At 37.8% G+C, this 25,628-nt stretch overlaps 1 protein-coding gene across 3 annotated transcripts in view; it reads left to right on the top strand.

Annotated features, from left to right (window-relative positions):
- Positions 1 to 25,628, top strand: part of fat3a (FAT atypical cadherin 3a) — a 168,838-nt gene extending 143,210 nt beyond the window's left edge. For 2 of the 3 annotated variants that reach the window (XM_077207754.1, XM_077207753.1), the window contains 11 exons: positions 307 to 531; positions 1,016 to 1,592; positions 5,387 to 5,521; positions 5,616 to 5,773; positions 7,001 to 7,469; positions 9,096 to 9,249; positions 12,076 to 12,749; positions 18,225 to 18,335; positions 19,707 to 19,766; positions 22,797 to 22,832; positions 24,043 to 25,628. In XM_077207754.1, the coding sequence (XP_077063869.1) occupies positions 307 to 531; positions 1,016 to 1,592; positions 5,387 to 5,521; positions 5,616 to 5,773; positions 7,001 to 7,469; positions 9,096 to 9,249; positions 12,076 to 12,749; positions 18,225 to 18,335; positions 19,707 to 19,766; positions 22,797 to 22,832; positions 24,043 to 24,551 (3,108 nt within the window). In that variant the 3' untranslated portion in view covers positions 24,552 to 25,628. The remainder of the gene's footprint in view (positions 1 to 306; positions 532 to 1,015; positions 1,593 to 5,386; positions 5,522 to 5,615; positions 5,774 to 7,000; positions 7,470 to 9,095; positions 9,250 to 12,075; positions 12,750 to 18,224; positions 18,336 to 19,706; positions 19,767 to 22,796; positions 22,833 to 24,042) is intronic. The other variant, XM_077207755.1, reaches the window with a different exon arrangement.

Below are 25,628 nucleotides of genomic sequence, written 5' to 3'. Positions count from 1 at the left end.
CATATTTTTGTGGAAACCGTGTTACTTTTTTTAAAATTGTTTGTTGAACAGACAGTTCAAATGAACAGCCTTTTTTAAAATCAAAACCTTTATAAAACATAACACAAAAATTTTAAATGTCTTACTTTTTTCATACTTTTTATCCATGATTTATGCAAATGACATGGACAGTTATTATATTTTAAAACAAGCTGCATTGTAATCAAATAACACACAAATTGCAATACAAATAATCTCTGTATCCTCTAATTGCTCTGTGATTGATACTTGATTCAGCCAATCACTGTCTGCGGTTTCACACTCTAGGCCAGTGATTCGGGTCGGCCGCCCCTGTCGTCGATGGCGAGCGTGTTGGTGCGTGTGATAGAGGAGAGCGTTCACAAGCCAGTGGCGTCACCTTTACACGTGCACATCGTCACCATGGAGGACGAGTTTCCAGGAGGTGTAATCGGTCAGATACACGCGACAGACCAAGATGCTTTTGATATACTGACCTACGGACACACACACCAGCAGAACAGCCTTTTCAAGGTATTTGAGTGTGTGTTCCATTGGTTTGGCTTTTCTTTACGCACACCACGGCATACTTGTATTTTGACAGTTTGCTAAATGCCTACAACTCAAATTGTTTACATTGAGACTTTGAGATTCAAATAAATGTAATTAATAACGCATTTTTGTCAAATCGAAGTGTTTTTTTGTGTGTATTTACTAAGATGTAATTTTACTCATTGTACTTCATTTATTTTATTCCGTCAGACAAGGTCAAAAATATCATAACTCTAATTTTGATAATCTATTTGTTAATTTATTTATTGTATTGTTATGTGTGTTAAAGTGTAATTATACATCTGAGTAATAATAATTAACTCCATGTAGTGTACCCGCTATTAGTATGGTTATTGGTAGAATTGGTTGCTTGTAGTTATTAGTACAGTAACTACTTGTAACGTGTAACAATGACACTGTATAATAAAGTTGTGTTTTTTGACGCATCTGTGTTTGTCTCTCCCAGGTCAGTCCTCGAGATGGTCGAATCATCGCTCTGAGTGGGTTGGACGCGGGCCGCTACACACTCAACGCTACTGTAACCGACGGCCGCTTCACGGTGAGCGTGCCCGTGAGCGTGCACGTAGAGCAAGCCTCGGTCGAGATGCTCCACGATGCTGTGACGGTCCGTTTCGACCGTGTCTCCCCTCGCGACTTCGTGTCCCGTCACCTCCCTTCGGTCAAACGCGTCCTGTCCGGTGTCATGGCCACGGCCCGCCCCGACGCTCTGCACGTGCTCAGTGTGCAGCCCGTGGAGTCCACGGGGCAGCTGGACCTGCTGGTGGCGGTGGAGACGGCGGACGGCGGCGGGTTCTACAAGGCGGCGTTCGTGACGCAGAAGCTGAGCTCGGCCCGACGCCAGCTGGACCAGGTCCTGAGGGTGTCTGCGGTTCTGGATAAGAACTGCTCGGGTCTGGACTGCAGGGAGGCCCAGTGTGAACAGACCATCACGCTGGACTCACACAATCTGCTCACGTACAGCTCCACCAAAACCAGCTTTGTGTCGCCCAAGTTTCATAGGAACACACGATGCGTGTGCAGCGGTGAGTGTTCAGACCCTTTCACACTGAAATCTGGTTAAATTACCGTAAAATTACCTGAACGACTTTTCCGGTAAATACACAAATGTGCTGTTCACACAAGCAACGGCATACCGTCTATTTACCAGTTAGATACTATTCACACATAAGTATAATTTGAAGTACAAACTTTGATGAATCTGCATGTAAATATACAGACACAGTTTCTGTGCGAAAAATATTGACTGATGCCTGTCGGTTGGACAAACACTGCAACGAACCATTCATGTATACACTACACCGTGGTACACTACAAAAAAGCGTCTCTTCATCAATCACACGTTTACCATTGTTGTTCGACATTTTGAACCATTTCCATCAGAGAATATTAGAAAACTGTGTCAAATTGAATATTTAATGAGGGAATTGTGAGGCAGTTTCTAATTGATTTTCTGTTGCTTAACAACTCGCCATAACATTCTTGCACCTTATTGATTCAGGGGCAATTTACTCCACACAAGTAAAACCAAAAACTTTTTATGCGTTTCATTTACTCAACAACATTGTTTTTGCTGAAAATGCAAATTTTTAAAAAACAAGTTTCAAAGTGCAAGTTTTTGAAAAGGATACCATCATCATCTCTGTGTAATTTACAAAGACGCAAATTTGTAAAAACAGTGACGTTATATATATCCGTATTGCTTCAGTCTAAAGTGTTTCTTACAAGGTTTCTCTCACCGACTACTGACCTAGCATCAATAATATAGTGTTTTTAATAATTTATGCCAATACGTGTGACGTTGCAACGTTGTTGCCTGCACACGAAAAATGCAACAACAAACAAAAGTTTTTAGTACATCGTTGTTTTGTAAACATACCCTCACACTCTTTATAAAAACAGAGCCAGCTAACCTATGTCGATAATACACATGTAAACCTTTCCTTAAAGGTAGGTTAGGCAATTTTAGAGCGGCTAGCAATAGGGAGCTAGCTTTGAAAAGCATAAGATCCCACCCTTCCTTCAGAGGGAGTCCTAAGCCACGCCTCCTACAAAATACATGAACGCACTGCAAATTCTGCAAAGCGTCATGAGACACGACAGTTACACTACCTCATGTCTCAAAGCACATACCATTACAATAATAATGAAAATCCACAACTTAAAGGGCTCTTACTTGTACCACCTGACTGCTGCAGGTTAACTTTGGAGGAGTTGATAGTGTTGCCATTGAAACATTGTTTTGGTTCAGGAGGAACTGTAAAAGGTGGCAGCTGTTTCCTTTGTGGTGCTCAGTGACTGACGTCTGTCTAACTCATAGCATGAAATGCACTGTGATGTCTACTCGAACAGGTGCATGGAGATATGGAAATACATATGCTGACAGGCGGATATGAGTATGACATCCTATCAACTGAATGCAATGATTCACCGAACATTTTATGGTCTTACACCTTCCACAGACAACATTATATATATATATATATATATATATATATATATATATATATATATATATATATATATATATATTATAAAGGTCCTTCTAAAAAAATTAGCATTTAAATTAGCAAAAATTAAACTTTCATATATTTTAGATTCATTGCAAACCAACTGAAATATTTCAGGTCTTTTATTGTTTTAATACTGATGATTTTGGCATACAGCTCATGAAAACCCAAAATTCCTATCTCAAAAATTAGCATATTTCATCCGACAAATAAAATAAGTGTTTTTAATACAAAAAAAAGTCAACCTTAAAATAATTATGTTCAGTTGTGCACTCAATACTTGGTCGGGAATCTATTTGCAGAAATGACTGCTTCAATGCGGCGTGGCAGGGAGGCAATCAGCCTGTGGCACTGCTGAGGTGTTATGGAGGCCCAGGATGCTTCGATAGCGGCCTTAAGCTGATCCAGAGTGTTGGGTCTTGCGTCTCTCAACTTTCTCTTCACAATATCACACAGATTCTCTATGGGGTTCAGGTCAGGAGAGTTGGCAGGCCAATTGAGCACAGTAATACCATGGTCAGTAAACCATTTACCAGTGGTTTTGGCACTGTGAGCAGGTGACAGGTCGTGCTGAAAAATGAAATCATCATCTCCATAAAGCTTTTCAGCAGATGGAAGCATGAAGTACTGCAAAATCTCCTGATAGCTAGCTGCATTGACCCTGCCCTTGATAAAACAGTGGACCAACACCAGCAGCTGACATGGCACCCCAGACCATCACTGACTGTGGGTACTTGACACTGGACTTCAGGCATTTTGGCATTTCCTTCTCCCCAGTCTTCCTCCAGACTCTGGCACCTTGATTTCCGAATGACATGCAAAATTTGCTTTCATCTGAAAAAAGTACTTTGGACCACTGAGCAACAGTCCAGTGCTGCTTCTCTGTAGCCCAGGTCAGGTGCTTCTGCCGCTGTTTCTGGTTCAAAAGTGGCTTGACCTGGGGAATGCGGCACCTGTAGCCCATTTCCTGCACACGCCTGTGCACGGTGGCTCTGGATGTTTCTACTCCAGACTCAGTCCACTGCTTCCGCAGGTCCCCAAGGTCTGGAATCGGTCCTTCTCCACAATCTTCCTCAGGGTCCGGTCACCTCTTCTCGTTGTGCAGCGTTTTTTGCCACACTTTTTCCTTCCCACAGACTTCCCACTGAGGTGCCTTGATTCAGCACTCTGGGAACAGCCTATTTGTTCAGAAATTTCTTTCTGTGTCTTACCCTCTTGCTTGAGTGTGTCAATGATGGCCTTCTGGACAGCAGTCAGGTCGGCAGTCTTACCCATGATTGCGGTTTTGAGTAATGAAACAGGCTGGGAGTTTTTAAAAGCCTCAGGAATCTTTTGCAGGTGTTTAGAGTTAATTAGTTGATTCAGATGATTAGGTTAATAGCTCGTTTAGAGACCCTTTTCATGATATGCTAATTTTTAGAGATAGGAATTTCGGGTTTTCATGAGCTGTATGCCAAAATCATCAGTATTAAAACAATAAAAGACCTGAAATATTTCAGTTGGTGTGCAATGAATCTAAAATATATGAAAGTTTAATTTTTATCATTACATTATGGAAAATAATGAACTTTATCACAATATGCTAATTTTGAGAAGGACCTGTATGTATATATATATATATATATATATATATATATATATATATATATATATATATATATATATATATATATATATATATATATATAAAATTAAACAATAAATAATTAAATATATATAATTATTGCATTGTTTAAATTAATACGTTTTTAGCTAACTGTGACTTTGTGTATGTACATTTCCGAAACCCTTAACTTAGACAGTTACCTCTGATAACAGAACACTCTAATTGAAATGTGGACTGAAATGATGTGTATTGTGAAAATCGCTATACAAATAAATGTGAATTGAATTGAATATATATATATATATATATATATATATATATATATACACACACAAACACACACATAAGTGCATTTAACTTAGTGATTGATATCAGGATGTGAAGAAAGTTTCAACCAGCATAACAAAAAAAAAATGTTGGCCCCAATCACCTACCTTGCTTTTAACACAAGGTTAAAAGTGCTCTTAACCCTTGTTTAGAAGATATTAATCCAGGGTGAAGCGCAGTGTGAAAAACCCTTACATAAGCTCACCTATTACACATGCATTTACAAAATTACACTCTTGACCACAGTGTCCTTGCCCCCAAAAACAGCAGGAACAGAAACACGTTTTTAGAGTTGTGGCCATTTAAATTAAGCTTGTTCTTTAAAAAAAAAAAAAACTTCTTTTGCAATTGTAATTTCTTCTTCTGTTTCTCTCAGACGGGAGTTGTTCTGCTGTGTCGGAGGTGTGTGTGGATATGAGATGTCCTGGTGACATGCAGTGTGTGGGAACGGACAGCAGCAGGGGGCCGTACGCGTGCCAGTGTCCGCCGGGGAAACTGGGAGAGTGTGCGGGTAACCTTTGACCCCTGTGTGAAGCCTCTTTATATGTCATATATAATGTGGCACCTTCTGGAAATATTTGTTTTTCTCTCTGTGTGTTCTTCAGGACACACCTCTCTGAGCTTCTCTGGGAACAGTTATATCAAGTACAGAGTGACGGATAGCGAGAGAAGCGGAGAGATGAAGTTAGCTCTCCGGATCAGAACGCTGCAGAGCAAGGGAATCATCATGTACACGCGTGCAGATCCGTGCAGCGTGCTGAAGGTACCGCGCTATCATAACACTCAAAAAAACACGATTACATGCCCAGATCACTCATTTACTTTTACTTTACACAGTTATAGAACCAAACAGTAATGAACAACTGATTTCAACTGAACAATGGCTGTTTACTATTGTCTTTTTAAAGCTGCTTTACTGCAGAATTAAATTACGTTTGCATAGTTGAATTGTTATTTTCCTGTTTATCACTGTAAAGCTGCATAGAAACAATCATAATAATAATTGTAAAAATGAAAAAGTAGTCATTTTAAAATCAAAATAAAACGCTTACTAAAAATATGACAATTTATTTGTTTATCTACATGTCATGTGACCATTTACAAACATCAATATAATTAACCATGAACATGCTAATGTGTTAAATTATTGAATTATTAACTTAATGGGCCCTATCATACACCCAGCTCAATGCGGCACCAGGCGCACAACGCGGCACCAGGCGCACAACGCAAGTGTATTTCGATAGTTTCAGCCCGACACAGTTATTATTTTTACGTTGTTTAAATAGCTAATGCATTTGCTCCCATCTGTGTGCCCATGAGTGTGCTAGTCTGAAACGAGGTGTGTTTAGACGCATTGTTGGCGCGTTGCTATTTTGAGGCAACTGACTGTGTCATTGACCAACTGAAACCTGGTCTAAAGTCAATGGCGCAATATTATTTTTGTTATTTAAAGAGTGCGTTAGTAATATGCGCCTATAGCTGGGTCCACAAAGTATACGCGCGTATACTTTGTCCTGTAGATGATCTGCTCGTGAGCTTTAACCTCGCGCACGATCAGATCCGTGTCCTCGCTAGAAAAGCGTTCAGTTTTTCTGCATGCAAATGTAAATAGCGAATCCGCCAAGGCACGAGTGCAACTGGCTTGAATGGGAGATGGGAGATGAGACTCTGATTGGTTTATTGCACGTTACACCCAAAACACAACAATTTTTTCCGTCGTTAAACTAGCAAAAGTGGATTCAGACACAACCTAAGTGCACTTGCGCTTTAGATCATGCGCTTAGATCCTTAAAATAGGGCCCAAAATCTCAGGGTGGACTTCAAGTAAATATTTTAGGTAAAAATTAGTTTGGCTGTCAAAAAGTTAGAGAACCTCTGGTTAAGGGAATCGCGCTACACTGGTCGCATTATGTTTATTTATACATGAAATTTGAATGTGTCCCATTTAACATGCAGTCGACTGACTGTGTCTGCATTTGATTGACAGATCGAAGAGGGAAAGTTGTGGTTCCAGTTGGATTGCAGCAACAGTCCCAGGAGCATCGGGATCTCCGGCCGACTGGTTAACGACGGGAACTGGCATCACGTGGTCCTGGAGTTGCGTGGAAACTACAGCAGCCTCTCGCTAGACGACATGTACGTGGAACGGCGGCTGGCCACGGCCAAATACCGTCCTTTAGGAGCAGATTTGTCCATTTATTTCGGAGCGCAGGTGTCGCCTCCGGACGCCCGCAGCTTGACGGAGAGGAAAGGTCCGCGGGTCACCAATGGCTTCCAGGGCTGTCTAGACTCCGTGGTTCTGAACGATAACGAACTCCCGCTGCAGAACAAACGCAGCCCGTACGCGGAGGTGGTGGGACTGACGGATCTCAAGTTGGGATGCGTTCTCTATCCGGACGCGTGTGCCGCCCAGCCCTGCCTCAACGGTGCCACCTGCATCAGCCTGCCGTCTGGAGGTGTGTGCGTGTGTGTGTGCGCAGGCACTCCTCCAGAAATATCTGGTTTTAGGATTGCAATGAGATTCATCTTAATGTTATAATTAATCCTCCTGGTTGCTTCAGTTTCTCTCCAGTTAATCTGCTTCTGTGATGTAATTACTCTAGTTAATAAGCTTTGCTCAGTTTTGGCTTCAGTCAGATCAGCTTAGCTTCTGTCTGCTGAGTGAACTTCTTATTCACATCTACTGAGTCTGATGGAGACCAAATGACCAATTATGAAGATTAAATCAGCTCCTGCTTTCCACATGCTCTCCGGTGAATCTCATCTCCTCTCTTCTTCCGTTCTCTCCTTGTCTTTTCTCTTTGCATTTCTTCTAGTCTTGTTTCATTCCCTTTCCCCTTATAACCTTGTCTCCTTTCGTCTCTTCTTCTCACTTCTCCTCTCCTCTCTCTCATCTCGTCTCCTGTCTTCTCCTCTCAACTCATCTCCTCTTTTCTCCTCTTGTCTCGTTTCATCTCCTTTCCTCTTGTCTCGTCTCTTCTCCTCTCTTCTCATCTCATCTCGTCTCTCTCCTCTTTTCTTGTCTCTTCTATTTTCTCATAGTACTCTCTTCTCATCTCACCTGCTTTTGTCTAGTCTCTTCTCATCTCATATTTCTCGAATTATCTCCTCTCATTTCTCTCTTCTCTCTGTCTCTTCTCATCGATTTATTATACTCGAGTCTCCTTTTTCTATTTCATGTCCTTTCTAGTCTCTTAACTTTCCTTATTTTGTCATCTCTTCTCTTATGTTTTCTTCTCTTCTCACATTTTTACTTCTTATATTGTCATCTCTCCTATTTTTCCTCTTCTCGTCTCTTCACTTCTCTATCTTAACGTCTTCATGTCTCACATCTCATGTTTTCTTCTTGTCTCACCTTTTCTATCATCTTCTCATTTAGTTTCTGTTCATCTCTTCTTATCTCATCTCTTCTCTTCTGTTTTCTTCTCTTCTCACATTTTTACTTCTTATATTGTCATCTCTCCTATTTTTCCTCTTCTCGTCTCTTCACTTCTCTATCTTAACGTCTTCATGTCTCACATCTCATGTTTTCTTCTTGTCTCACCTTTTCTATCATCTTCTCATTTAGTTTCTGTTCATCTCTTCTTATCTCATCTCTTCTTTTCCCATTTCATCTATTCTTTTCATCTTATCTAATACTTTTCTCCACTTTTCATCTACTATTTTCTCTTATGTCTCATTGCTTCTCTGTTCGTCTCTTCTCATCTCTTTTCATCCCTTTTCTCTTTTCTATTCTTCTCTCAACTTTTCTCATCTTGTTTCCCCTCTCATCTCTTCCTCCTGACTGTAGTCATCTCTCTCTCTTTCACTCGTTCACTGGCCTCGATGAATGGAGCAGTGCGTTGTGGGAGTCGCAGTGTTTTGCCATACACATCCTCTTTGAAAAGGTCGTTTGTGCAGGAGTGTCTCCAAGACGCGTGTGCGTGTGTGTCTGTCTGTTTGTTTGTTTGTTTTTGTGGGTAGAGCTGATAAAACCAGCGCACTGTTTACTCACTGACATTTTCCACGCCATTTCCCACCGGCGTGTCTGTGCGATTGTTTTGCAATTCATGAACAAACCGTGTCTTGTGTGTCTCTCTCAGGTTACTCCTGCAGTTGCAGTGCTCTGTTCACTGGAGGGCGCTGTGAGACGGAGATCAGTGTGTGTATGCCAAACCCATGTCAGAATGGAGGTGTGTGTAAACCCATCGGAAACGCCTTCATCTGCAGCTGCAAGAGAGGATACACCGGCGTGACGTCAGTCAACCAACATTTTCAACTATGTCCTTTTAGTTATTCAGCCCACATATATTGTAGAATTGTAATATTGTTTGCTGAATAAGGATAGTTTCTATATGTTGTAGTATTTCAACATTTTTTGCAAAGTAATGATAGTTACTGATATATATATATATATATATATATATATATATATATATATATATATATGTATATATTTGTGTATATACATGTATCTATTAATATTTTTAAATATAAATAATATATTGTAGTGTTTATTTATATATTTATATTTAATGTGTTTATTAATATTTATAAATATAAATAATATATTATTATAAAATATACAAATATAGTATTTTAAATAATGTTTGTAGCATTTTAACACACACACACACACACACACACATATATATATATATATATATATATGTATAAATCATTGTAGAATATATTTAATCATTTATAATATATATATATATATATACAATTATTTCATGCAATTATTCTATTGTTCAAATTATACTGTTTATCATTTACACACTTATTCTATTTATTTTTAAACACTTGTATAAATTAAATATTTGCATATTTATTTATAAATGTATGATTATGCTTAAACTTATCCATATTATTATTTTATTATTGTATTCGTGTATAATTTTAATGTATTGTCCAATTATTGTGTGATTTTCTTTTTTGTGTAGTCTTAAACAATGTGTCTGTTTGACGAACGTAGTGATTTAGGTTGAAGAACTTAAAATCCCCAAAGTCATAAGCTGCCAACAGAATTTAATAACCAGCATCTGTTCCTTTCTAAAACACGTACACAAGCCTGTTTCTGTTGGCACCACACCGTGTAAAACTGGCACAGGCTTAGCACTGACTTCCTTGCCATGGTTGCATAACTATTCACACTTCCATTTCCTCCGTGTACATTTTTCTGCCGTCGGTGTAATGCGTTTCTGAATTGTTCACTGAGGTTGTGCTGTTGTGCAATCTGTGGCCACAAGATGGTGGCATCAGTCTATCTGTGTTTGAGAAGCATTAGTCTTTTTAAAAGATCATTTCATGGCTCTCTCTGCACAGAGGAGGAGATTATACAGCTGCAGTCTCTCTTGGCGTATGCTAATGTAGTTCATTACAGACCACTGACACTTTTATTCGCTCGTTTAGCACAATTGATGCCAACACAAACAGACATTAGAAAACTTTAGACACAGCCTTTCGTGCACCTGCAGTGTCTTTAGTAGAGTCAAGTGTATAGTAATATTGCTACTAACATATATAGTATAGTATAGTATATCATTAGTATAGTGTATGTAAAGTAAGTCTCTCTCTCTCTCTCTCTCTCTCTCTCTCAATCTCTCTCTCTCTCTCTCTCTCTCTCAATCTCTCTCTCTCTCTCTCTCTCTCTCTCTCTCTCTCTCTCTCTCTCTCTATATATATATATATATATATATATATTGTGTGTGTGTGTGTGTGTGTGTGTGTGTGTGTGTGTGTGTGTGTGTGTGTGCACTACCAGTCAAAATATTTGGATCTGTAAGATTTTTAATGTTTTTAAAAGAAATCTCTTCTAATCACCAAGGCTGCATTTATTTGATTAAAAATACAAAAAAACAGTAATATTATGAAAATAATTACAATTTAAACAGCCGATGATAAAAATCATCATATTAGAATGATTGAAGTAACATTTCTCATTATTATCAATGTTTAAAACAGTTATGTATATTTCAGGATTCTTTGATGAATAAAAAGTTCAAAACAGCATTTATCTGAAATAGAAAGCTTTTGTAACATTGACACTACCGTTCAAAAGTTTGGGGTCATTAAAAATTTTTAGTCAATTTTTTTGGGGGGGGAAGAAATAAAATAAATAAATAAATACTTTTATTCATCAAGGATTCTTTTGAACTTTCTATTTATCAAAGAATCCAGAGAAAAAAAATTTACACCACGGTTTTTTGAGCATAAAATTATCATATTAGAATGATTTCTGAAGAATCATGTGACACTGAAGACTGGAGTGATGATGCTGAAAAATACAGCTTTGATCACAGGAATAAATTACTTTTTAAAATATATTAAAATAAAAAACAGTTATTTTAAATTGTCATAATATTTAACAATATTACTAATAAATGCAGCCATGGTGAGCAGAAGAGACTTCTTTAAAAACATTAAAAATCTTACTGATCCAAAACTTTTGAGAATATGTGTATATATATATATATATATATATGTGTGTGTGTGTGTGTGTATTATACATTAACAATATTTTACTTATGGTGGATTATTATAATTGTTTTCTCATCTGAGTGGCCTTGATTGCACCAACTTATTTATAAAACAGCAAAAAAAAAATTTGATGAAAAGACCAGCCATATTTATTATGGAAGTAAATAAGGTCACATTTGATTTCACATTGTCTTTAATGAGTCTTTGAAACATGGTGATTAGCAACAACAATGGGTGTGAACAAAACTTTTATTTTTTATTTTGTCCTAACCAGCAGTGACAGTTTGCTTAGTTTATAACCGCCCACAATGAAATCTTACCGAAAATATAGCTCTAAATGTGTAGCAACAATAAGTCCTGATTGGCTGTTATCGTGTGGTGTCACGCAGCATTTTCACTTTCAGTGTGGACAGTCGGATTACTTTAGGCTGTGACCTAATCTCGTAATGCCAGCTTTTCGAACACGCTGTCAGTTTTTTTTTATAGACTGGTGCATTTCTGCCGAGTCACAATCGATTTTAAAGCAGGCCGAGGGCACTAAACTGATGCAGTAAAACCCAGTGGGCCACGATAACCCCTGTGTTTATTTCCCCTCTGCAGGTGTGAAGAAGACGTGAACGAGTGTGAGCGCGAGCTGTGCGAGAACGGCGGCGTGTGCGTCAACACATTCGGCTCCTTCTACTGCAACTGCACTCCTGGTTTCGTGGGCAGCGCTTGTTCTGTTCGCCCGGTGCTGGTTCCGGACATGCAGGCCGGACACGCTTACGTCGGGAAGGAGGAGCTCATCGGCATCGCCGTTGTTCTCTTCCTCATCCTCACCCTCATCCTCCTCTTCATCGCCTTCCGGAAGAAGGTGTTCCAGAAGAGCTATTCCCGGAACAACCTCTCCATGGTTCAGGATCCGGCTACAGCCGCCCTCCTGCACAAAGCTAACGGTGGGCACTACCCGCCCCTGCGCTGTGCCATCGGAGAGCCCATCAGCCTGTACACCGAGGGAAGCCTGAGCGGCCCGCCTCAGGTGCCCGTCAGGCCCATGGCGTACACGCCGTGTTTCCCCGGAGACCCTCGGGGAACCCTGGAGAAGAGGCACGGGGACTGCCGAGGCCCGGAGCTGACGGAAATGAGCACTTTCCATCCGTCGGAGTCGCCGCGGATCCTGGGCGGGACCAACCGGAGGGGTGTGGTCGTGTGCAGCGTCGCCCCCAACCTGCCACCCGTCTCCCCGTGCCGGTCTGACTGCGACTCGCTGCGGAAGAGCCCCTGGGAGGACGAGGGTGAGAGAGATATCTGTCATTAATGTGCTGGATTTGTGTGCGTATCAAAGTATTTGAGTGGAAAATATATTTGTAGATATCATTTTAATGTAGTATATTATATGATTGGAAAATCAATAGCAGCAGAATTATGTTAATTGTGCATTTATATTCGAACTAAATTAAGAAAAAATACCAAAATATAATCACATAACCCCAAATGACGAAAATTATTTATTTGTTCTTTTATTTATTTGTAGTATGTCATTTTAAATTGGTTATTTGTCATTAATTCATCATTAACTGGTCTTTCATTTTTCATTTTCACAAACCTTTTTATATATTTTATTTTTTCCTTTCCAGTAATATTTCCCAAATTCTACCTTTCTTTTATTAAATTAAATGTATATCTCAACATCATATTAATATCATATATACAAATGTAAAGTGAATAGCTGAAGAATGATAGTAATTGTGCATGTATAAAGATGCTCTTAATCTTTAAATGCATTAAAATGCATATATACATTTAAAAACTAAACAAATGAAGAAAATTCAAAGACTTTATTATCATTATTATTATTATTGTCATTTTAAATAACTCATTCTTTTATTATTTATGTGCACTAAACACATAAATAACACATAAATATCATTATTATTATTATTATTGTCATTTTAAATAACTCGTTCTTTTATTATTTATGTGCACTAAACAATTTGTATATTTCATCATTATCTTAACAGTAGTATATTTCCTAAATTCTCTTTTTTTGTCTTAGAAATTCTATTAATAAATATAATTTTAATATCATATATTAAATTATTGTAATATCAATAGCAGAAGAATTATAGTAATGGGGCATCTACAGTATATACAAAATCTTATTGTTTATACACATTTTGCATGTCTTTTTTTTTTTAAAGAACCCCAAATTTAGAATATTCAAATATTTAAAGAATATTAATAGTATTATGTTATTATTGTTGTATGTTGTTTTCTTTCCAACAATACTGCACGAATTCCATCTTTCTTTTTAGGGATGCAACGATACCGCTTTTTCAAAACCGATCCGATCCGATCCCAAAATTCTGAGTATCGGCCGATACCGATACCAATCCGATACCAGCGCAGTTTTTTTTTTTAAATCAAGTAGAATTTCAATAACTGTGTGTTGAACTGATAATCACTCTTTTGTGAGTTAAACACCATCTACTTAATACAGACAACTTCATTATAAAGAAAAACAACAAATCCAAAAAATATATGATCATAATATATGACAAAAATGCTATTATAAACTAGATTAGTGGATAGTTCAGCAGTAAAATCTAGTCTAGAAATATCACGAGTGCACAATAATTGTATAAAATCTGAACATTTAGTGAAAAAAAAAAACATTCAGTGGGGAACAAATAAGAGACAATAAGTGTAACACTAAATCTTGTAAAACGTTACACATTGCTCTTTATATTGTTGTAAAATACATTCATGAAAAACAAGATAACAAAAATCAAAAAGATAATTTTTTATAGTAGCCTAGGCTATGTAATTTGAGACATGTTTTAAATGTATAGCACAGCTGTTTAATGAGGCAGCAACATATGATAGATAGGACAGAACAAGAAAGGCTATTAATAATCTTTCATTGCGCAAAAGGCTCCAGTACAGTGCGGCACAAAGCGCTTATGCGCATCCCGAGCGCAGAATGATGCGCTTGAAGCAACACGGAGTCACAGCGCGCAGCACGTCGAGTCCGCATTGAAAAGTTCAAAGCACAAAGGAAATACATATTGATGCGTAGAGTATTATACAGTATCTATCTCTATGCAATAGTTTATTGAGCCTTTTCTTTTAACAGTTTTAAATATCAGTTACTGTGCGCGTGAAGAACAATGATAGTGCTCTGACTCCAGTGTTGTGATCTAACAGACACACGGTAGAAAGTAACATGATTTAGTTACAGCAATAAAGTCCAGCAATATAAAGTTGTTTTATGCGAAACCATAGACCTTTATCTACAGATTAAGTATAATAATATTAACATTGAATCATCTTGGAGAGAGTTTCATCATGTTGACTGTCGTACCCGAACGTGACGCGCTGTTTGATGCTGAATGGAGAATGACTGACAGCCGCAGCAGAGGGAAAAAGTTTACGTGATCTTGAATTTAATGACTTAAATATTAATTTATATCTCACATTATACTACATAATGGCTTCAGAACACTTATAAGATAGTGCACGAAAACTTTATGGTGCTTTATAATGTTTTTGTGCCTTTTGTGGGGCAAATATTTGTGTCTTTTGTGGGTTAACTATAACACAGAATAGTAGACGCACAATATCGGATTTGGATCGGCCTCGTCTGACCGATTCCCGATCCGGCAAAAATGGCAGTATCGGAGCCGATACCGATGCTGAGTATCGGATCGGTGCATCCCTATTTCTTTTATTTACACTGCAAATGGTCCATTTCAAATAGTGTGTGTATTATTGCTGACATCCGTTGCATTATGGGATGTTAAAGTGCATTATACTGTAGTTGTGATGCATTGACCCTCTGATTTAAAATATGAAAAAAAACATTTCTCGCTCCAGGCAGAATCATGCAACTCCTCTCCGCACGTAGTCTGGTGTGTACGCATATTATGTTTTTGCATAAATGTGTTTGCCAGTGTGAATTTATCAGAGGGCTTTGATCAGTTCATGCCTGTCAACTGAAAAATCCATCCTTCCCTTTACATGTTTTATTTAAATATCGTATTTAACTGCGTTTAACCTCACACAGCTCAGAGATTGCCTGAGATCACTGCCGTTCCACACACACACACACAAACACACGCTGGTATCTCGGTAACCCCCCTGAGCTTTTTGGCATGCACATTTTTTATATTCAGACTTTTAATGAACCCTATACGCCAACACTAAGAACGCCAAAGCATTGAAACTGTATACCGATGCATGGATGGTTTTGCGACCTGTGTCTGTTTACAGCGTAGATAACAAAACCTGCTGCCAGATTTGGTGTTATCAGTATATGTAATAGCGGAGCTCCACACTTTTATCTTCTTAAACTCAGCTCTGTTTCCTGCTGTGACAGCTACGGCAGAAGCGCACAGGAGAAAAAGCTTGTATTTGTTGAAACTGTTTCCGCCTGCAGCTTCCCACTAGCTAAAATCTTCTTTGCTAATGGTGTTTTTTGGGTAAATCAAATCAAAATACACTTTCATATGAAGGTTACACCTAAAAAACGGAAAACCTAGCTGCAGGTGGAAACAGTTTACGTTTTCAGTAAAAGCTTTCAATTTATGGTTGATTTAATGTTGCTTTTTTGTAAACCAAATCAAAAGTCACTTCATTTGAAAATGACATGTAAATAGAGCTGTAATCCTGTAACTAGGCCCACGCGGAAACTCTGCACAACTGGAATGTGTGTCGTTAAAGTTTTACACAACCCTTGGCTCTTGTTTATACATTTATTAAAAATGTTAGCTAATTATATTTAGGATTGGGTTTTTGATTTTTATCGATTCAGATTCTTATCGAATCCAATGAGGTAAACAAAAAAAAAAAACATATCAAACATATTTAACAAAACATTGTTGCAGCCGCATAGTTTTCTTTTTATTAATTGAATATAAAAGAATACTTATTATAGTTACAGACGTTATTCGGTCAGGATCAGTGAGTGATTTTCTTTGTCTTTTGTTATTCGATTATCATAAATGACACAGAAGGCTGCAGGTTTATTCGGCTGCTGTCACTTTAAGAGCTGCACGGATCCAATATACTGTTACACATGCGTTTTCTTTCTCAACTGTTTACGTACACTTGAGACAAAACCGATGTTAATTAGATATTTTGACATCATTTTATTTGTTTACCCGTTCGAGTGTAAGAAGAAACGAAATAGAGCTCAATTCAGTATTCACACACTACATAATAGACGATTTGTAATCACATTAAAATGCGCACACAGGAATCAATAAGCGGAATCGAAATGCGCGTATTATTGAATCTGCGGTTCTTGGAAATTTGGAACCGGTTCTGGATACACAACCCTAGTTAAATTATGCTTTCTGCTACCAATAAAATTTGTATTCTCAGTTCTGTTAATCATTTTACCACGATTAACAAAATCCACCGTTTTTTTGTTTTTCAAAAATCAGCACTGTGAATTCAGAAAAAATCAGCAGATATATTTTTATATATATATATATATTTGTATTGTATGTTTGTGTTCTCTCTGTGCCTTTTTTTTTTCTTTAGTTGTTTCTGTGTTGTTTTCATGTTTTCTTATCCAAGGTGACTTTCCAGCAGATGTATTTGGGAATAAAAATAAATAAATAAAAAGAGTGTTGTGGATCTGTGGACAGATCTTTATTAGGATTGTACCTCAACTTTTATCTCAGCTGAAACCATTATTAATAATACTCCAAACCATCTCAGACAGAACTCTTAAAAACACACTACTGTACAGGTTTCTTATAATCACCAAGGATGCATTTATTTGATGAAAAATACAGTAAAACAGTAATATTGTAAAATATGATTGCAATTTAAAATAACTGCTTTCTATTGTAATATATTAAAAAAATGTATTGTATTCCTGTGAAGCAAAGCTGAATTTTCAGCATCATTACTCCAGTCTTCAGTGTCACATGATCCTTCCGAAATCATTCTAATATGATGATTTGATGCATAATATTTTTGTAAAAAAACAAGATCCATTTTTTTTTCAGGATTCTTTGAGCAGAAAGTTCAAAAGAACAGCATTCATTAGAAATAGAAATCGTTTGTAACAGTATAGATGTCTTTACTGACAATTTTCAGTTGAATGCATCCTTGCTTTATAAAAATATTAATTTCGTTAAAAACAAAACATACCCTTTTCCTGAAGGAGCAATAATCAGATTGTTGCTGTCTTTTTTATCCATCTGTTGCCATTTTTATTTGCATTATTCATCGGGCAATATGTGAATGGCTCATGGGAGTGCTTTTGAGAGTAGAAACAAAGAGACAAGTCCTATAGTAAAAAATATATATTTCCCTTGAAAGACTTGATATAACTCTTCACGTCGATATAAATACTGAAAGAAAAGTGGTTATGGAAGTATGTATATGGGCTCCGTTTAGTGGAAAAGCTGATGGCAAAAGCCTTTCTCCCGCATCTGAATCCTCCGAGGCTTTTTACCGCCTATAATTTCTTCATTTTTCATGTCCTCGTGGTTTGTGGTGTCCTCCATTCAAACCCTCTTAGGTCTTTAAAATCTCCACCTGTGAAATGCAAAGTGAGACTATTATATGCAGCCGTTACCATGACACCAATAAAGAGAAGATCAAAGCAAAAAATGTCTGGGAAATGAAAGAAATTAAAAGACGAATATCAGAGAAGGGACTTGGAATGGCCTTGGACATTCGAAACGTGTGTGTGTGTTTATTGAAAGTTACGGAAGTTGTGATTGGTTGACATCCTGATCTTTTGTGTTCAGGTAAAGTGGATTTGCTGGAGGAGGTCACATGTTTCTCTGGCAGTAACAAGGGCAGCAACTCCGAGGTCCAATCGCTGAGCTCCTTTCAGTCTGATTCCTGTGATGATAACGGTAAGGCACTGTGTGTGTGTGTGTGTGTGTGTGTGTTTACTGTTGTTCCTACTCATCATGCAAGGATAAAACGACATGCGTCTTTCTTCAGGACTCTTCATACAGTCATCCTCATCATCATTTTGTTAATGGAGTGAATATTTGATGTCAGGTTGGTTGTTAGAGGTGTGTGTGTGTGTGTGTGTGTGCGCGTGTGTGCGTGCGTGCGTGCGTGCGTGCGTGTTGCTGCTCTCAAGTCGCCCTGAAGACTTCAGAAATCGTAATTAACTTGATACTCTTTCAAGTTATTTTGGTTATGTCAGTCAATTTAATATTTCTCACTTTTTTCGCAAACCTTATTTTTTTGTTTTTTTTTAAAAGCAAAAAATATGCGCATACGGTTTGCAATTGATCCTTCATCTGTGTGTTTGCTCATTTATTATTTATCATTTAATACCTTAGTATTGAATGTGCAATGCGTAATTGGCCCACATTCAAATCTGCAGCAGAGAATTATGGGAAATGTAGTTTTGTCACAGACCTGCTGCCTCATGAATCAGTAAAAGTAGTTTTTTAAAGTAGTATAGTAGATTTATTGCTTCATCAAGAGGACAAAAAATGCAAACAAATTCTATAATCAACATTCACTATTATGATGTATTATAGCATACCAATTTTTGTGTATTTTCTGTGCAAGTAAACTGCTGGTTCCTTCAAGATTTTCCCATGGGTTTTTATAATGTTTTTTTTCAACTTTGAGTAAAATAAGGTCTGTGGTAGATATAACTCGACTACACTTAGAGGCTGTTTACACGACATCGTTTTCAAATAAAAACTTAAAACTTTGTATGTGTTCTACGGTGCCTGAAAACGCAAACTTTTTGAAAACGGTTTACACTGTTTCCGTGTAAACAGCAAAAACGTGAATCTCTGAAGACGATGACGTCACGCACATGCATATTATGTGTTTACCACAAAAATACTGGTCAGACTCTTTCATCTGTCTATTTTTCCAGTATGATTCTTTAATTGGCAGCGCAACTAAATTCATAGTTTTTTACTGTTAAATACGCATCGTAGTCTCTAATCCCGTAAATACGATTATTCTGATCTGATTTGATTGCAGCAGTGTGGATGTGAATTTGTGTGTTGGTCACATCACCACCATCTCTCCTCAGATTCGCTGGAATGATGCCATGCTTGCCTTTCATTGGTCACAGCTAAATTCATCAGCAGCCAATCAGGGCACAGAAGCTTCCGCAGTGGACCAACAGTGTAACAGATATTGTGGAGTTGATTAGTCTGTGGGTTTGTTTGGGTTCTCCTGTGCGCGTGCGTGTGTGTGGGTGTGTGAAAGTTTCTGACTGGTCTTCATTGCTTTCTCTTCCCAAGCTTCCATAGTGACGGTAATTCGGCTGGTCAATGATGCAGTCGACACGATTGAGAATGAAGGTACTCTTTCCCACCGCTTGGATTCTGAAGCATCTTCCTTAAAAGCGCTTGAAGACACATGAACAAACCTTTGAACTCAAACAAACACACACTTTCTTTCTTTCTCTTGCTCTTTTTTGTTGTTGTTGATTACACACACATACACATTTACTTAGCGCTCTACATGTGGACCATATACTTTTATACATGTATACATATCAATATTTAATAGAAATATCCCTCAAGTAAAGATAATTCAAAATTGATTTTGCATCCATTTCACATTAACACGTATTTTTAAAAATACATTTATTTTTTTATAACCATTAACAATTTTTTTAAATTGACAGCCCCAAAATATAGTTAAGTACAATACCAAAATGTAATGTGTTGTAGTTGTAAAATGTAGTGTGTGTGTGTGTGTGTGTGTGTGTGTGTGTGTGTGTGTGTGTGTGTGTGTGTGTGTGTGTGTGTGTGTGTGTGTGTGTGTGTGTGTGTGTGTGTGTGTGTGTGTGTGTGTGTGTGTGTGTGTGTGTGTGTGAGGAGAAGCGTCACCCCAGTCAGCAAGATGATACAGCACACACACAGTCTCCGCTCAAATATTGTCTCTGACGAACACACATCTACAAACACATCCCCAGATCATACATTACCCTCAATGGAAGAGCGCAAGTCTTCCAAACACACACGTTTGAAGTTGTAAAAAAACAAAAAAAAATCTTTTCAAGTGTATCTTCAAAGCTAGACAAGCTAAAGTAATGTAGGCTGATAAGCTTGTTTGAGCTTGTCCTTTGATTTAGAGGTTGTAAATCTAACAAACTTCTGAATCTTCAAACTAGTTCATGCCGAGACATTTCAAAACTAGTTCATATTTACATATTTTCAAACCATTGCTTCATATTGTCCTAGCAGTCCTTCAGCTGTATATGTAAAAGGTCCATGGAGTAATCGTTGGTTTCATTGGCTGATACAAAGATCTTTTTAGCATAAACATTCCCATATTTCTCATTTTGTGAGATGTAATATGCTTTAAAGCAGTGTTGTTTTATTATTGTTTATATGCTGTTTTATTATTTAGTTCTATTTTGAATTAGGATTTATTTTTATATTTTTAGTTTTCATTTTAGTTTTAGGCATTTTATGTGCTTAGGTCATTTTTATTAGTTTGTTATTTTTTAATATGTCAGTATAGATTTAATATATATTTCAGTTTTAGTATTTTAGTGCTTCAAAATTTTTAATTAAAGGTTTTCGTCTAATATTTTTATTTTATTTTACACTGTTTTTGTTTTAGATTTAGTTAACAATAATAGCATTGCTTTAAAGTGGACAAAACTACTTACTGCACCTTTAAAAACATTTTTTAAAAACACCTTTATATTTTGTGTATGTGGTTTCTTTTATATTAGTTAAAGCAGTAGTTCACACAAAAATGAACATTCTGTCATAATTTACTCCCCCTCATGTAGTTATAAACCTGTATGAGTTTCTTTCTTCTGTTGAACACAAAAGAAGATATATTTGAAGAATGTCGGTTACCAAACATTTGACCATAGTATTTTTTTTTGTTCTACTATGGAAGTCAATGGGGCCCATCAAATGTTTGGTTACTGACATTCTTGAAAATATCATTTGTGTTCAGCAGAAGAAAGAAATGCATACTGGTTTGAAACTATATGAGGGTGAGTAAATGATGACAGAATTTACATTTTCGGATTGATTTACATATGTTTTACACAATCTCTAAAGTGATGTTGAATTTGTTTTTAGTCCAAAAGGTTTCATCCAATCTTGTAGGACAAAGATTTAAACCTAATTTGCAGAATTGAGTAGTTTGTATGGCTCCAAGGCACTGTAACAGATATTAAGTGTATGCGTGACTGCTTGTTTTTCCGCTCAGTAATAACTACAGACTCGCACTTACTTTTCTTGGTCCACATTTAAATGACATTTCAGCCCTAACTTAATCACATTCAATCAAACGCATACTGATGAAGATCAGACATGGGCAATTTAATAAGCTGGGAAGGGATGTGCATTTTTAAAGCACCATTATCTCTCCGTTTTTAGTCTCCATTGCTCTGATTTCTCTTACCCTTACAAATATTTACCATGGCAACTATGATTTATCTTATATAGCCTACTACTGTTACTATTAAATAAATATTTTTATTTCATAGTAACAATAAACTGTATAAGCAGCATTCTTAATCTTCTTGTCACTTTTACAAGTGCTCAATACTTGGTATTGGTGATTTGAACAAACCCTAACCCTAAATATTCAAATTTGGTCCTTGTTTGTGCTACTTCATGTCCCCCTGTAGTCAAAAATTGTATCCCTTAAAGCTCAACTTTTTAAAAGTTTTTACCTTGAAAAGAAATCTTCATGCCGTTAAAATAGCTTGAATGTAACTCTACACCCTTGCCTCATTTAGTATGTGCGGTTCTATGAATATGCAGATTAGCCCCGCCTCCACTCACTCACACCGGCTCAGAGATTCACTCGTAGACATATAAACACCACATAGACATGCTTGAATAGGCAAACACACACAAACTGATGTTAAAATATCCTCGTAAACACAATCGGTTGTCTTAAGTGTCTTAAACGTAAACAGTTGAGAAAGAAAATGCATGTGTAACAGTATATTGGATGCAGCTTTAAGTGACAGCAGTGACCTAATAAACCTGCTGCCGCCTGTGTCATTTAAGGTAATCAAAGATCAAAATAAAAGGAAAATCACTTACTAATCCTGACTGAATAACTTCTGTAACTTTAATAAGGATTCATCTATAGTTTATTTATAATAACAAGTGTAATCAATAAGAATTGGAATCGATAAGCGGATTCGGAATCGCTTAAATTTAAACGATACCCAAACCTAGGTATCACACGCACCAGAATATCACAAACCACACACATGTAAATGCAATGTTGATGCTTTTGAACATGGTGTTTGTACATAAACACAGTTCAGAACATAGGATGGGTTTGGTGCTGACCCACAAATCTGTCTTTCTCTGTCTTTCTACTTCTTTTTTGCCTACCAGTGTCCGTTATGGATCAAGGTCAAAACTTCAACAGAGGTGATTCACATTCTCTCTTTCCTCCTGCTTTGTTCAGCTAAATCTCCCGGAGTTCTTGCACTCCTTCCTTTTCAGACTTTGTTCTCTGTCTATTCCTCCCTCTCTCGCTCTCCCTTTCCGTATTGCTGACAAACTGAGCTATTGCATTCTGGGAAGTGTCACATCATCCAGCAGCGAGATGCTCTTTGTCGATGAGCGCGCACACACACACACACACTCACACACACGCACACACACACACACACACACACACACACACACACACACACACATCAGAGTACCTGCAGTCCTCCTTCATCCCTTTCCTCTTTTTCGTCTGTCTCTTCCCCCGCAGTGCTTCCATTGCTGACTTTGTGTTTTTCTATTGTTTGATATTGATGTTTTCTGATAGCGAGGATTAGGTCGTGTACAGTGTGTTTGTGTGCGTGTGCGTGTGCGTCCCTGCGCTTCTGTGTTTCATGCATCGCTGCATGCAATCCTCACCTTCATTTATTTTGGTTTGCTTTTTTGAAGAATGATTCGCTTGTGTCAACAACACGTTCTCTGAACCTTGACCTCTTGACCCCTGGCTGTGTCTTCAATCACCTTGCAGGCATGTCCACTCACTCCAGCAAGACCTGCATGTAGAGATGTTCAGTATAATGTTCCTGTCCCAAATCCTGTCCCCCAAAAACAAATCACAAATGGGCATCCCAGACTCATTCGAAAAACGTGCCTTTGCCGACATCTCTGTCTGACATCACAAATAATTACAAAGAATTGGCAAGTAACATTGAATTAAACATGAAAATGTGAAGTAGAAAGTCTGAAAAAGTATATTCTATTTTAGTATTTTGATTTTGATTTACAATTTTGAAAAAAAGAGTACAGTGTGGTTTCGAAATCATAACATAGTATTGTGAAACGGAACCCCATGAAAATAAGTCTTTATTAATCGATAATCTGCCCCTGAAATCATATTGTAGGTACGTTTTTAGAGTTTTACTAAATTGCAGATAGACGCACGTTTTGACAATGAGTAAAGGTTGCGAATGGGACACCCTACGGTCTTGACAAGTGTATAATTTGGGACAGGACCGAAATCTAACCTGTTAACCTCCCTTCAGAATGGTCGAGCATGCAGCCCAACACGATTCCTTACCTACCGAAGGGCCCCGTTAGCTGTTCGTTCACTCGACGTTTACTAACTTCCTGTTTCCTGTTTCTCCAGCATACCACTGGGACACTTCCGATTGGCTGCCGAATACACGCCTACCTGACATCGAGGAAGTCCCCACCTATGAGACGAGCGAAGTGGGCGTGACTTTAGAATCTGACTATTACCTCGGCGGGTTCGATATCGACAGTGACTACCCGCCTCCTCAGGAGGAGGAGTTTATGTCCCAGGACCAGCTTCCCCTGCCCCTTCCCACCGAGGAATACGACACCTCACCCGCCAATCAACACGCCTCGAGAGAGAGCACGCTGAGCGGGGACCGCAAGCCCCGCCCACACTTCCACCCCAGCCAATACCTGCCCCCGCATCAGCTGCCGCTCGGCTCCGCGGGGGAGGAGTTTAGCACTTTCACAGGCAGGGAGGAGCCCCTGTCCGTCAACGCCTCCTCTGCCTCCGACGTTTCCTCCGTGCCCTGTGGATTCGAAGACTCTGAGACGGGAGGAAGCTTGGACAGTTTGGAGGACGCGCACATGCACCCGCATACGCAGCAGACTGAGGTCTGACACGTCACCGGGAACTAAAGACGCAGTCACTGACATTAGCAGGACGTGTTTTCAGACATAAAGGACACCAAACTCTCGCGTCTGTGAGACTAAAGCGAGACGGAGGACTGCCGAAGCCACAGACACACTCTCAACGCTGCCCTCTGCATGAGCAGCCCACTAATAAAAGCACAGGAAGTGGCGAAAGTGATGTCATGGGTGGAGACCATACGATTAAAGCAACAAGAAACGTAATAGTGAACGAGACCAATGATCTGTAGATGTGTTTTCAGAAATCGCCCTTGTGCATTTCATTGTTCTGTCCGGTTCCTTATTTGTTTGGTGCTGCCGTTTGTGGGTTTAAATCCTGGATCTGTTCTAAAACCTAGTAGGCTACCTATGTAGAGCGCTTTATGCTGCCTTTTAAGATGCCTCGTTTTGTCCAAATTGTTGACATTTTTATTTTATATAAACAAATCTTACAATTAAATACAATAAAAAATAAAAATCAACAATAGTCACCCTAGTTTAAAAAAACTAAATTAAAATGTATTTTAAATACTTTAATTTCATAATAAGTATACTACAAATCCATTAACATATTTACTGACATATCGCTTTAGACTTACTGATATAAATCTTATAATTAAACTTTATTTGGGGTGCTAACAATGCACATTTCTTAATATTAAGCCTAAAATGTGATTTAATATCACTATTAGTAGGATAGAATGGTCTCTGTATAATATCTATGCAAGATATTTAAAGTGAACTTATGCTTGCCATAGTTCCTCTTTAGTTAGCACAATCAAATACACTTAAGTACATATTTAGTTGAACTTCAGCATTATTTCTGGATAAAGTGCGTTAAGTACAAATTAGTTGTTCCAATTTAGCAGACTTTAAGTATATCTATTCAGTATATCAAAAGTACAATTGCAGGGTATTTATATTAATTACATAAATATGTAAATGTATTTTTAGTATACTTAGCATAAAATAAATTATTTCAAACATAGTTTAGCTTATTTATTTTTCAAAAGGGCATACCCAACCTAAATATAAAAAAAAAAACAGCATACAGATTTAAATACAAAA

This window comes from Siphateles boraxobius, unplaced genomic scaffold (assembly GCF_051911475.1).
Source record: "Siphateles boraxobius isolate OS27281-9 unplaced genomic scaffold, OSU_SipBor_1 6, whole genome shotgun sequence".
Classification (NCBI taxonomy): Eukaryota; Metazoa; Chordata; class Actinopteri; order Cypriniformes; family Leuciscidae; genus Siphateles; species Siphateles boraxobius.
This window is presented reverse-complemented; position numbering and strand designations above follow the sequence as displayed.